The 14,315-nt window shown below is 36.9% G+C and overlaps 1 protein-coding gene across 6 annotated transcripts in view; it reads left to right on the top strand.

Moving 5' to 3' along the window:
• Positions 1–14,315, top strand: part of ERCC6L2 (ERCC excision repair 6 like 2) — a 49,803-nt gene that overhangs the window by 15,532 nt on the left and 19,956 nt on the right. For 4 of the 6 annotated variants that reach the window (XR_010426880.1, XM_064642490.1, XM_064642491.1 and 1 more), the window contains 5 exons: positions 799–912; positions 2,392–2,511; positions 7,722–7,793; positions 8,949–9,094; positions 13,297–13,392. Coding sequence is in view for 5 of the 6 variants with exons in the window: in XM_064642490.1 (XP_064498560.1) it covers positions 799–912; positions 2,392–2,511; positions 7,722–7,793; positions 8,949–9,094; positions 13,297–13,392 (548 nt within the window). In the remaining variant the exon portion in view is untranslated. Of the gene's footprint in view, positions 1–798; positions 913–2,391; positions 2,512–7,721; positions 7,794–8,948; positions 9,095–11,271; positions 11,485–13,296; positions 13,393–14,315 lie in introns of those variants that run through there. The other 2 variants (XM_064642495.1, XM_064642492.1) reach the window with 2 other exon arrangements.

Raw genomic sequence — 14,315 nt, 5'->3', positions numbered from 1 at the left:
TCTGATTCTTGGTCAGTGTTTTGGGGTTTTTTCCAAAGGATGTAGCTTGTTCAGTCTTCCAAATCTTTCTTTATGCACAATCCCCCTATCAGTCTGTTTAATATTCTGTAGATACCAGCCTTCTTTTGCAGGCTTCTGTTTCTTGTATGTTTTGTAGAAAAATCAAAATGCTGTTGAACTTGATTCACAAAGGGCAATAGGCAGGCCTGCAGATAGTTAAGTGATGTTATGGACTGTCTTCTTCCAAAGTTAAACATGAAATTTAGTACCTGGAGAAGGGAAAGGAGAACAAATATTGATCGAAATCAGCCAGTCGTAGCCAGAAAAATAGCTGATGCAGTAGCTGCTGCTGTGTTGTAAATGAATGTTTGAAGCTTGAATTATGTTCAAAAACTTATATTTTTGCTGTAGAGAAAAGTGAAGTTAGGAAACAGCTCTGGTTTGATTTACATTTAAGTCAGGTGTAAAGTTACCATCTTTTTGTCTACTGAGCAGTTCTTGGCTATCTTAGTGTGATATCGACAGAAATTACTATCTGAAATGTTTAGCAAACTATGAACGTAGCTGTAGGGTTTTTTCTGTTTGAGAAGGTGTTTCTATTAGTAGGATCACAAAGCTGATGGGAAGAACACCCCAAACTTGCTTCTTTTTTATTAAAAATATAGTACACAGCTCTTTGGGGTCAATTATAGTTCTACTTAGAACTGTTAATGCATTAAACCTGGTAAGAATAGCATTTATTTTAGATCATTACTTATTTTCAGGAGTATTTGTTCACATAAACTTTTTTATTTGTAGGTAAATGCACATGGTGAAACAATTAAGTCTCTGCGCTTCAGTTACCTGACGATCCTGCAGAAGGTTGCCAATCATGCTGCACTGCTGCAGACAGACAACACGAGCAAGCAACAGGTTAGTCTCAGAAGTATCTTGTGGAAAATGGAATGAAAACTCTCAAATGAAAATTTTTTCTGATCTTCTGAAGTCTTAATTAACTGCAGTTAAGATATTTTGCAAAATTCCTTTTCCATTTAGCAGTTCAGAATGCAAACCTTTTAAAGGCATCATACAAAACAGTGTGTTCATTTAGTTGATGCATGTCTGAAAATAAGGGTTATAGAAACATCGGAGAGATTAGGAGGGAGAGTAATTTTTAGTGATTTCTAATAGTGCCATTTCTGTTACATTTATGATGAGTGCTGATAAGAGGAATGACTTTGTGCAAATAAATAAATAATAGGCAATTAGGGTGCACTTTTTTTCTCTAGTACTTAATATTAAGAGCTGATTTTGTTTAAATAATGAGAAACATGCTTTAGAAGAAAATGCTCAATGAGACATCACTATCAGTTTATCTTGTTACTGTGGCAAGTCACCTACAAGACCCACAAACCAGCAAAGTTTTTAGAAATGCTTGGATGTGATCCCTAAGATCCAGGAATGAACACTGGGATTTAGGAATGTTACCACTTTCTCTCAGAAGCCACTGAGGAAGAGAAATCAAGTATCCCAACTGATTTTGCAAATTTGTTCCACTGAAGCAGTTTTGCTTTTTAGGAAATGTTACTCTGACTGTCCAGGGCTTTATATACAGTATGTAACCAAGTGTTTTCAGTGGGCTTCTTTTCTGTATTCCATATGTAGTTTTTTATTGTAATAACATTTGGGGTTTAAATAACCTCTGAAATAACACAATATAAGTATTTTTGATTTAATCTATCACACCATTCATAATTATTAACTGCCAAAATCCATTGAAGAAACTGATACTTTGTAGTATTTCTTACTTTTAGTATTAAAGTCCATTTCATGTTTTAGGTGAGATATGTGATCTTTTCTTTCTCTCTGGAAAAGTGGACATAAATACATGTGAGGTTATGTTCAAGTTCAGACCTAAATTCTAGCAGTGGAGCTTTATGTGGCTCTTGAACAGTTTAAATGCACTTCCCATGCAGTTTTTTGTTGTATCAGTGGAACAATATGTAATTCCCATGTTGGCTTATTGTGCCAGTGGGTCAAGAGAAATGTTGGTACAAAACTGTTGGGTAATGCAAAACTGAAGGCAACAGAATTTTTTGAGACTGACAGTTCTAGCCAGTCCTATTGCAGTTTTTGGCCAGGAGAAGAAACTTTGAGCATCTTTTACTCTAGTAGCTACAATCTATGGTTTCAGATTAGCAATCTCTTTTGTTTTTAAATGAAGTAAAGCAAAGCACACAGGGGGTGTTTTATGCAGTAGTTTTGTAGTGAACTGAATAAAAGCACACATAACTCTTCTTGAGATAGTTTGGAGATCACATTTCAACCTGTTTAACTCCTTGTATGGCTTACTGGTATCCTCATATAGCTCTAATTTTTAAGATCTATTCAATCTTTCTGCTTTTCTTCCAGGAAGCACATATCAAACGAGTTTGCAGCCAGGTATTTTCAAGTTTTCCAGATTTTGTGCAGTTAAGCAAAGATGCAGCCTTTGAAACCATTTCGGACCCAAAATACAGTGGAAAAATGAAGGTAAACCCATTCCTTAGAAGAAAAATAAGTATTATTAATAGTAATACGTCTGTGCTATAGTGTATGGATGTAAGAAAATGTACACCTAATAGTTGTGGGGGTTTTAATCATTCTATTTATGGTTGGTCATACCACAGCAGGTATCTGCTGTCATGGATCAGGATACATCTGGGCAAAGACTGGATAAGATATTTGGAGATGTTAGCTTCATGTTTAATGGTGGGCATGGAAACTACCCTTGCAGTCAACAGAATTGTTGGTTCGTGAAACCATGGATTCCAGTGGCAGTTGGGGATACTTGGGAAAGAAAAGAGAGCAAAACAAAATCATTATGGACTTAATGATTGGTGCATACCTTCAGTATTGTGTGTACTTCCAGTCCCTCCTCTCAAAAAGCATGTGTTAGACCTTGAAAAGGTTCAGAAGAAGGTTCAGAGAAGGGCCACAAAGGTGATTAGTACCTGTGGGTCAGAAGCAGCCAAGTAGGCTGAGACTCTCCAGTCTGAAAATAATGTCTTAAGGATGAATGTGAGTGAGACTGTGGTGGTTTGAGACCCCCAAAAATCCAATTTCCAAGTCCAAGCCCCCCTCCCACAACTCACCCCAGTGTGAGAGGGGTTTTCCAGGCGCAAGACTCAATATGGGGTGAAGGGAATTATATTACAATTATTACACAAATAAATATTATAATACATTATATACATAATCCTAACTATCTCTCCTATGGTAAAGCAATATTTACATTGGATTAAATCTCTTTTCCCTCCAATAAAAGTCCAGAAGGGAAGAAGGAAAGATCCTTTCCGTGTTCAGGGCAGCAGTGTCTCTCCTCTTCAATGCAGCAGTCGTAGCTGGAGTTGTTGTAGCTGGATCTCTCTCTCTGTTACAGGGACCTACACAATCATAAGTAGTATGAATCTGGTAAAGGTGTACTGAATGCTTACTGACTTTTTGAACCCTTGGACGTTATGGACATTAAATGAAAATAATAAAAGTCCTGCTAAAGTTGACTAAAATAAATGTGTTGAGTATGAATCTGTAAAACACCTTACCTCAGAAACTGTCTTGCTCTGGTTTCAGAGAGGAACAAAAGATGTTTAATGATGTCTAATGCAAGTTAAAAAGAAGTCTGAGGTACCCTACTAAAAAGAAAACTATACTAGTTTTAGGAGTGTTCCTGGGCTGAGAGTAACTGAGAAATTAGAAGCTGTGCAGGATTTTTGCTCTCTATAAGCCTGGTTATTCACAGTTTTTGTTTGGGACTGGTGGCAGTGGGAAGACCACATTGTTGTAACAGTAATGGCTATTACCACTTCATTGATTTGTTATTATGCAAGCAACACCTTTCTTTACTATTATTACATATGTGTGAGATACCTGCATGCTAACTTTGTTGTATACACTTAATTATCTCATGAAAATGAACATAGTTGTTAAATTTTTAACAATGTAAATATTTAATACATAGGTCTAAAAACAAAGTCCATGATCTTCAGTAGTGCTTATGAAGCAATTCTGTTACTGGTTATTCTCCCATGATATTGCTCATGTTGTTATTTTTTATATATATATATTTTATTTTTTTTTTAATATTGTATGGCTTTCTCCTGGAAAAGCTGGCAGCCTGTGGCTTGGAGAGGCACATTCTTTGCTGGGTTAAAGACTGGCTGGCTGGCTGGCCCAGATACTGGTGGTGAATGAAGTTACATCCAGTTGGTGTCTGGTGGTCCCCCAGGAATCAGTGTTCAGCCCGGTCCTGGGCTGATGATCTCCATGAGGGGATTGAGTGCACCCTCAGCAAGCTTGTGGCACCTGCGTCAGAGCAGCCCTGCCGAGCAGGACCTGGGGGTGCTGGGGGGTGAGAGCCTGGATGTGAGCTGGCATGGAAAGCTGAACATGTCCTGGGCTGCATCAAAAGAGATGTGTCCAGCAGGTCAGGGGAGGTGATTCTCCCCCTTTGCTCCATTCTTGTGTCCAGCTTCACAGCACAAAAAGTACATGGACCTGTTGGAGCGAATCCAGAGGAGGGCCAGGAAGATAACTGGGGGGATGAAGCAGCACTCCTACAAGGAAAGGCTGAGAGAATTGAGGGTGCTCAGCCTGGAGAAGAGAAGGCTGTTAGGGTGACCTTTCTGCCACCTTTGAGTACCTGAAGGGGAGCCTAAAGAAAGCTGGAGGCAGATCTTCTGCAGTAATAGGGAGGGGGGTAATGGCTTCAAACTGGAAGAGAGAGTAGGTTTATGTTAGATAATAGAAGGAAATTCTTTATTCTCAGAATAGTGCGGCGGTGGAACAGGTTTCCCAGAGAAGTTGTGGATGCCCCATCCCTGGAAGTGTGCAAGGCTAGGCCTGGATGGGACCCTGAGTCTAATAGGTGGCATCCCTGCCCATCCATGGTGGTGTGGTTTGAAACTAGATGATCTTTAAGGTCCTTTCCAACCCACACCATTCTATGACTCTGTGATCTCTGTACCTGGAAGGAGGAGTTTTATGTAGTGGGCTCTGTAGCCATATTGAAAAATCAGCTGGGTTTTAGTCCATTAATTTTGACTTCAGAATAATGATGATGCCAAAAACTAGATCATAAATGTCTGACTTCCTGTTTTGTTTACTATTCTAAATTTTAAAAAGGAAGCTGTTGGTGATGATTTCGGGTTTTATGCTGTGGAAGCAAAGTCGTTCAGGAAGTATTTAATTTAGAAAGTCCTCTTACCATGAGAAGGTAATCACAGGAGAGTCAATAGACACTAGAGCTTGAAAACTACTTTGTCAATTTGTAACATGTTTGTTTGGAAATAACTGAGACAAATGATAGTAAAATGTTTTTAATAACCTTGTCACACTGTAGTACTTTATATTTTCTGTTTCATAAATAAATTCTAGAAACTACTTGAAATTCTTTTGTAACTTTCATCTAGTAGTGTAGACTGAATAGATATTACTTAGTCTTTTAAATTAAAATTTAGTACAAACTACACAGAAATTTTGGTACAGGTGATTATTCTTTTGTAAATGAGCATAGTTGCAAGGTTTTTGACATTTTTTTAAAATTTATTCAGGGAAAGGTTTGGATTTTTAATGAAGTTTATTAGCTAAGCTGCTGCAACTGTTTTGAAGAGTTGAACAGGTTACTCTATCTGCTTAAAGTATCTGTTATTCTCGAAGCAAGCAGAGATAGAACACATAGGAAACATAGCTTTTTCTTTGCAGGTTGTTCACACAGAAGTATTGGGGACTGCTTGGAAAAGAAGATGAGTGAGCATAGCTTTACAAGCCTGCAGTATTTCTCATTACTTCCTGGTCTGATTATTTCTATGGTTTTGTTAAAATTCTGGCTCAGAGAGACTCTACTAGCATTTTAAGTGCAAAGGGCTATTAAATGTCTGGGCACTTAAAATAACTTTTTTTTTCTTTAAACTGCACGTATAATGTTTCCACACACATCATTTTTGGGGTTATGGACTACTGTTCTTAATTAATACAAATCTCGCAGGAATAACTGCTGGGTTGATTTAATAATTTTTGCTTGGCATATTATCATTATTTCAGTAGGAAAATAAAAGTCTATTGGAGCACTTTGCAAATAATGGTAACTTCCTCCATTAAACATAATTCCCATGCAGGCAGGCATGGCTTTGAAGTCTTTAAAATACTGTAGGCTAACTTGAACAGCTGTATACAAAAAAGATATTCTTAAAAGCCGGAGGTAACATTTCATCACACACAGACAACTCACAATGTGTAGCAATGGGGAGAGATGTTTAAATCCATGTGAACTCTTATAAAGAATTCTTCCTTTTACTTGAGTATGACCAAATATTTCTGGTTTAGACTAACACCATACGGGATAATACTCTGGTGCACAAGTGTAGAATTTATTTCTCTTTGGTGCAAAAACATTCATTACTTTTCCCTGTTAAGAGTTGTTCTTGACTCCAGGATACCTAAATTCCCAATGGGGAGGAAATGGATCCACTTTATTTAAGCAAACTGTGTGGATTTGTTTTTGTCTTCTTGTATAGGAAAGTCAAGATTTGACCTGTACTTTTATAATAACAAAAACACAGTAGCCAATGCCTTCTCCTTTAAAAGAATGTCACTGTTTTTGTTCTGTTTTCTTTTCTTAATGTGGCTAAATAAAATGCAAATTTAAGTAGCATAGCTCTTGTTAAGCTGCCCTTTGTGGATTTTTTTTTCTCAAGTAAAAGAAGTCCTAGTTTATATGTTCATGTACAATGAAACCAGACCAAAAAAAAAATCTCTCATTTTTACCTTGTTTTCACTTCTAACAGCTGGATAACATATACTAAGTGACGAATAATTTCTGGGTTTTGTTCTAGATATTATCCAGAATTGCAAAGTTAATATAAACATTCATTGCTATTTGGTTGTCAAAAGATTTGTTAGGGTTTTAGTGAAATCAGTGTTGATTAAAAGTTTATGTATTTATCTGTAAATAAATATAATTTTTTAAACATTTATTGCCTAGTGGGAGAAAACTACAGTCATGGTAGAGAAAATTCCTCTTTTCCCTAATGTGTATGACTTCTGCACAGTGCTCTGGAGCTGCCATTGCCAGATGTGGACATGCTTCTTTTGAAAATAACAGTATCACTATTATACACAAGGCTCTGGATTTTTTGCTTTCCCCCCCAGCAGAACGTCGTGTGTGGGCGGATATTGGCATGTCAAGGGCTGTGCAGAGTCTGGGAAGCTGGATACTACTGTAAACAGAGCAACAGATGAGAGTGGGAGTGGGGAGGGGCACACAGCTCACTGATTATTTTAAGAAGACAAGTTGTAAGAAGTTCTAAACTCAGATGTAGGACAGAAAATTTAAACAGACCTTCGACTTTTCAGGGTAAACGTGTGCATTTTTTAAATACAAGAAGTCACAGTCTGATCCAGCGTGTGTCATAAGGAACTTTTTGTTGCAATCTGTGCGCTGACATGAATAGGCTCTGAATTTACCTCTTAGTGGTCTGATGACCTTTTCATGGCAAGAAAGATCACTGAAAAATGAAAAGGTCCAGCATCTCCATTACCTTTGGCACATTTTATTATGTTGGTAATGATTTTTGTTATGCCTCTGTTTGGCTTTGCAAATAATTACAGTGTACCCTATTTAGAAGTTGAAACCATCAGTAAGTGTTCATGAGATGACTTGTGGATAAAAATCTCTTCATTTGTGTGCTCTGGGTCATTTACAGGTCCTGCAGCAGCTTTTAAATCAATTCCAAAAAAATAAGGATAAAGTTCTTCTTTTCTCCTTTTCCACAAAGGTGAGTTCCATGTGATTTACATCAATTAACTGCAGCAGTGAGTTCTGAAGTGTGAAGCACTGAAGTGACACCTGTCAACCATATTTGGTTGGGAAGGAGTTCTGAGGACAGTGTGCTGTACTCCAGAAGTGTATTGAAACCTTATGTTATCTCTTGATAAAAATGGTGATGGCAAAGCAAATGTAACACCCTTCTGTCTTCCTTAGAGCTTTTAAAAATTGTTGTGTTCCTTTGGCTGTAGAAAGCTGAGTTTTGTTTGTGTGTCTTGAGTTAGAGCGGTGTCACAGCACAGTATGACTGCAATATCATAAAATGTTTGTACTAGCATTGAAAGTTGTTAAGTTTCCCCCATTCTGCTGACTTTTGACCATCAGCAGCAATGAAACTTCAATCCTGAAACCTGCAGCACCAGTTGATTTGAATTTAAAACAGTGTTTAATTGGAGCAAGAGGAATATGTACATTTCTCTTTTAAGGGACTTGCTCCTTGATTTTCTTGTTAGGGAGTAATATGTTTCCTGAAACCCTGCACTCTATTGTATCATTTTCTTTATTTAAATATTTGTAATGATAGCACTAAAAAGTATTTTTAAAGAAATAGCAGTTTGAATGATAGTTCAAAGTCTTAAATATTTATTTTTTTTTGGCTTTAAGACGGAAAGCAAGTTTAATGTTTAGATGCAGCAGTAAAGAACTCGTATGTCTCAGGCTGTGCTTTATCATGTTCGCTACCAGACTGGCTCCTGGTTACTGCAGTCTCTTTCTCTCCATGCCCCTGGACCCTGGCTCTGTACTCTGTGCTGGCTCCAGTGCTCCTTTACTGTATTTCAAGTAATTCCAACTTGCTGAGATGGGAGGAAGCTGTTCCAGGCCTGCTTCTTGGGTTGAACTAATTGAGTGACAGAGGTGAAACAGGCAGCCAGGGCTGGAGGGTGGAGTGAGGCTGCAGCAGACCAGTATTAATCACCTTGAGTGCTGTAGAATTATGACTAAAGAGAGTCATGAATATTGTTACCAAAATGGTGAAGATTTAGTCTCATTTGCAGTGCTTGGTCCATTGAAAATATATTTGATAATCATGGCCTCTGTGATCATGTTTAATTAAAAAGGTAGTATTAAGTAAATAATTTTTTTCCCCCTTCATTTTTCTACTCAGTTGCTGGATGTGCTGGAACAGTACTGCATGGCATCTGGGCTGGATTATCGAAGACTTGATGGAAATACAAAATCAGAAGATAGGATGAGAATTGTAAGAGAGTTCAACAACATTCAAGAAATTAACATCTGTCTTGTATCTACAATGTAAGAAAATTTAAGTTGTGGGTTGTTTTGATCTGTCTTTCTGGTGTTTAACAAATGGGTTACTCTGCATTTTTCTTGATGGCCTTGTGAGGGATTACTTTTTTGAGCAAGTGAGTTGTTCTCTTGTCTGTTAGTTGAGTACAGACTTACTGCTGTGGTGTGAAGCTTCTTAAAATATATACAGACTTCCTCCCTCTCCTCTGCTTTATGAAGATTTCTAAGATCTGAAAGATCTGAATCCTAGTTTTAAATTTCCAGTTCTTATAGGATGGAAGAAACTGTTTTAAACACTATTACTACAACATTATTATTATTATGTCATTATCCACAAGACTTCTCATTTTATTGTAGGCAGACTCAATTTCTTGTATACTGGTAGAACTAGCAAGTGAATAGGAAATGCTATATTGAACTGAAAAATTATCTCTCCCTGTAATTTATTAACCATACTAATTAGCATGTCTGTTTAAAATACTTCAGCAAATCCTTGACTGTCTTCTAAAAATGTATCTACCTGTCAAAGTTTACTTGTCAATTTATGGTGGATAGTGAATTCTTTTGAAATAGATTAACAAACAATGACTCTTTTTTTGTTTTATTCTGGTTACTTCCATGCTTCATCTTGGGTTAAGTTTTTTACTGGACAAGGACAGAAAGAGAACAAATAGAAGCTTTTGTTGTCCTGCTCAGAAGTGAAAACTTAGTAAAACTTGAATCATTCTTGACTCTACAGTCAAGTCAGTTCTTCTTTACTGAAAGCTTTCCCTGCCTGCTGATGGTGCTGGAGACAAGAGTCTTCATTCTGTTGGTTTTGGTGTTACTCATCTTACAAAGCAAATGAAAGGAACAAGCCTGTGATGAAATTGCAGTCAGTATGACCAGTGTGTACTAAGCAAAACAGGAGGTGCAATTCCTTGTCTAGTTTATCACAGATAACAGGAAGTGATCTTTTTTCATGTTTGATACAGAGGAATGGAAGCAGCTTTACATTTGTAATCCTTTGGAAATTAGAAAGTGATTTATCGTAATTCTACTCTGCAAGAGATTACTTTTTACACTTACTCAGATTTCAAGTATATATACAATGTTAATATACTTTACAGTATGTTCTGTGTTTTTCAATACATAGTATGTTGACAGAACTAAGTCATACTCCTCTGTCTGTACTCTCTTGCAAAGTTTTTGGTTCATTGTTCTGGGTAGTCAACTTGTGCGTTTTCTGTAAGTCCCGTTCCTCAGAAAGCCAAATGTTGATTTTCACTGACAATACTTTCACAGTCTTGCATGTAGAAGGGCATTCTGCAAAGAATGAATTCCCTGAGTAGTAATTTTGAGTCTCCCATTATATTCACTAGCACAATTAACATGCAACCTTTAAAACAGAAAGCACCAATCTTTTAAATCAGCTTGACCTCAAATCTTGCAGTTAGTATTGGTACCAAGCATAGTCATATGGCTATCCCTAATGCTTTTATTGATAGCTATGGCTAAGGTAACTTTATGGATAAATATATTTTATAGGTGTTCAGAGAAAATATAATTGATTTCTTTGGAGCTTGTAAATTCTATTGAATTAGATCAAACCATTAGATACAGATCATGGATTTCAGAGTTGAGCACCAGGGAAAAATAAGTATGCATCTGTTGGAACTTCTAAGTCTCATGAAGTAGTATCTGTTTGTGAATACTTAAATCCTGTGCTAGTGTTGCTAAAAAAATGTGTGATTATTTCGAAGAAGAGAAGGGGATTTTGGGGCATGCTTGGAAACATTAAAATAGTTGCTGGAGTTGCTGTAACTTGAAGGAGAATGTCAGAGCTTGCAGCTCCAATGGTGCTGCTTAGCCTGGAGAAAGGAAGCTGTGTACAGTACCAAAGTCAACACATCTGTTCCGTTGGAGTGTTGTGAAGAAATGAGAGCAGCAAGTGTTCCTGTTTTTAAATCACTATTTCTGGAGTTTCTATGCCAGTATTTCTCTAGATTAATTCCTTCAGAATAATTGTTAATGAAAATCCATTTCTGCATCTTGGTTATCTTTGTTATGTAAAGAGAAGTGCTTAGAGAAATTTGTAGGTAGTTTTTTTCATGAAAGGTTACATATGCACTTCCCTTCTACCTGCTGCATTCTCAAAGACTGTCCATTGCTGGACTCCTGATCATTACTTTTTACTTTTACAGGGCTTCATTTAACTTGAACTCTTCTCACCTCTGTTGCAAATAACTTTTAATGCATATGTGATAATGTTCAAAGAACTTTAAACCGCAAGATCTCACTGAAAGAGAGAATGTAGGAACTAATAAAAACTTATCTTGGTAAACAGAATTACATCGTCAAAGCTTTCATAGAAACTTTCCTAATGCAGTATTGTTCTGTAACTTCTGAATGTTGAGGTAAAAAGTTGTGCAGTTTTAAATAAGATGATCTTTTGACAACTGTTCATTGTAACAAAACTCTTTATTTGAGCCATATTATAGTGGTTTGCATGGATTAAAATTGCAGTAATGACTAACAGCTAATTAAAATGATAGTTAAAATGGAAGATATGCTTTACAGTGCACAAATGACTGCATTTGTTCTGTCCATGAAGGACATAGGAGCCATTCTTTTTCTGCTTTAGAGCACCTGAGTTTTTGTGTCATACTTAAAAATACTGGAAGGTGAAATTATTATAAAGCTAAGTATCCTGTTTAGTTTTTATAGATAGTCTGTTTTACGCATTGACTTATGTTTCAGTCCAACTGCAGGGTTAGTTTGGGAAGACAAGAGGCTGAATTCTGTTTTCACTGCAAAGTAGTACACTAAATTTCGAAAATACCACAGCGTATCCTGAAAAAATGCAAATATTTTTATTCAGCATTTCAAACTTTGAGAATGTGCATCCACCGGAAACATCTGTTAGTGTTGGCAGGTTCCCATATCCTCTCCCTTCCCAGATTTAACTGACCCAACACCACATCACACCTGGAAGGACAAGGCCAGAACTGCGTTTACATTTAGATGGATTCCATGAAAACCAAAATGTGGTGGGGCTCCCTACATTTTTGGTTCAGTCTTTTACTGGAAACTTTACCTTTCCTGTCTGCTTTAAACAAACAGAATCTAAAGTAGTCTGTTAAATTTGGTAAATTAAATGCGATTGACTTTTTCAGTTTTGTTGTAGCTCTTTCAGGAAAATAACACACTTGAACTTAGCCATGCCTATGTCAATGTGAACATTTGTTTTAATAGTTTAACTGATAATAGTGTTTAACACGTGCTTGGATAGGAACTTGTCCCTTTTGTGCGATGGTTGGTTGAGCCAGTTGAAAAGAATATTCAGTATTTGCTTGTTTTGCACCTGGATGAGAAGTGGTGTTTTCCTCACTTTTGTTCCTGTCAAATCATTCAGCTGTGCACATGCCAGACTCCAAGGAACTGAGCAGTTTATTGGATTCTGCAGTTAGCTGCCTCAGGTTAGGCATGTGCTCAAATTCTTTCCTGGCTTGCAGGCTTTACCTGAAAGAACAGTCCAGCTATTAAGTGTTTTAAGATGATGTAACTGTGACTCCCAACCCCCAGAGCAGACAATTTTCTGACAGGGACTTTTTTCCTTGTAATGACTGGTATGAATATTGCTCATATGCAGCTGTGTGGGCAACTGTGTTTTTAACAGCTGAGTGACATACTGTACAAATACACTTGGGAGAGCTGTTAATTCTTACAGGTGTGACTTACCCTAGAGTGTGACCATTTCAGTGGAAGCTGTGTAGCATTATTGTTGAAACTCTGTGCTGGGATTAGAGGAAGTAAAATTTCACCCTAAATTTTCCTGCTTCCATGAAGTTAACTGGCATAAAAGTGGTTATGAATTTCAGTATAATCACTGGAGGAGTTGGCCTGGACAGGACTTAGGGGGAATGAAGTAGCAACCAGGACTTTTACTAAGAAAGCTGATAGTAGTTGGTTATGACTCAGCTATTCAGTTTGTAACAAGCATGATACTGAGGTGAGAAGACTGCATTTTGTAACAATGGTTATTTGAGTACTTGGTGGTTATTAATACAACAGTAGCACAAAGGTGTACTGCACTGTTTTCAGTATCTTTATTGTGTTCTTTTTTATGTTGGGAAGGGTATGCCAATATGGATCTAATACAGAAAATTTTTTTTCAGGGTTGTTTTTATTGTCATATAATTCTATTTTTCTCATTTTTATTCTTTTAGGGCTGGTGGACTGGGTCTTAATTTTGTGGGTGCCAATGTTGTTATACTGTTTGATCCTACGTGGAATCCAGCAAATGATCTTCAAGCAATTGACAGGTACACTCTCAAAATACAGAACTTGATCCATGTTGTACTCTTCTTTCGCTTTCATTCCATAATCTGATTCGCCAACTAAAACTTTCCTTGAGGAAGAAATGTTTTACTATAACTTTTTGTGATCTCTATAGAATGGGTGTGTGGGTAGCTATCATTTTTCTTGTGTTTTTCATGACAGAATACATTGTAGTTGACCCCAGTTAAAGTGATGTTTTGAATTCCAGAACCCCTAAAGACAACCTTTCTGCTTCAGCCTTGTGGAGATTAGAGTATTTTCAGCACTCAGTTCTAGCTCTTATATTATGCTGTTAGAGTATTTCTAGTAATACAGATATTTCTTTCAAGGCTTTTTGGCTGTGGAATGTTTCCCTAGGAATTCAAGACAGACTTCTGGCTGGCTGAAGTAAAGAACATTGAAAGCTTTCAAAATTCAGTAGCTCTATATATTTTTATGAGCAGAAATAAATTGTTTCTGTTATCTCCTGCAATTATATATTTCCATTTTAAGGGTCTTTCTCACTTCTAATAGATATTTATGTTCACCTGTTCGAGAGAAATATGTGTGTCAGAAACATGTATTGGGTACTGTCTTTAAAGAATCTTTGCAAGATCACATTTCTATGAATTGGTTCAGCCTCTTGTGAATTTTGTGGAATATAGTTTATTAGATGTCTCAGAATTTAACATTTGGATAGAACACTGCCAGTTCATTAGCTGTTTTTATGATATTGTAACTTGCAAAGTGCTTTAGAAAGTTAAGAAAGAACAGACTGTTCCATGTAATCCATGAACTAATTCCTCTATATAATACAAATAGGAGAATACCTTGAGCAAGAGCAGGTGTAGACAGAGAGGAGAAAAGAAAAATGAAACAAACCTGAGATAAACAGAGTGGAAGACGTGTTTTCAGAAGAGATGGGATG

The sequence above is a fragment of the Pseudopipra pipra genome, chromosome Z (assembly GCF_036250125.1).
Source record: "Pseudopipra pipra isolate bDixPip1 chromosome Z, bDixPip1.hap1, whole genome shotgun sequence".
Classification (NCBI taxonomy): Eukaryota; Metazoa; Chordata; class Aves; order Passeriformes; family Pipridae; genus Pseudopipra; species Pseudopipra pipra.
Note: the sequence above shows the minus strand (reverse complement) of the source record. Positions and strands in the feature narration are given on the sequence as shown.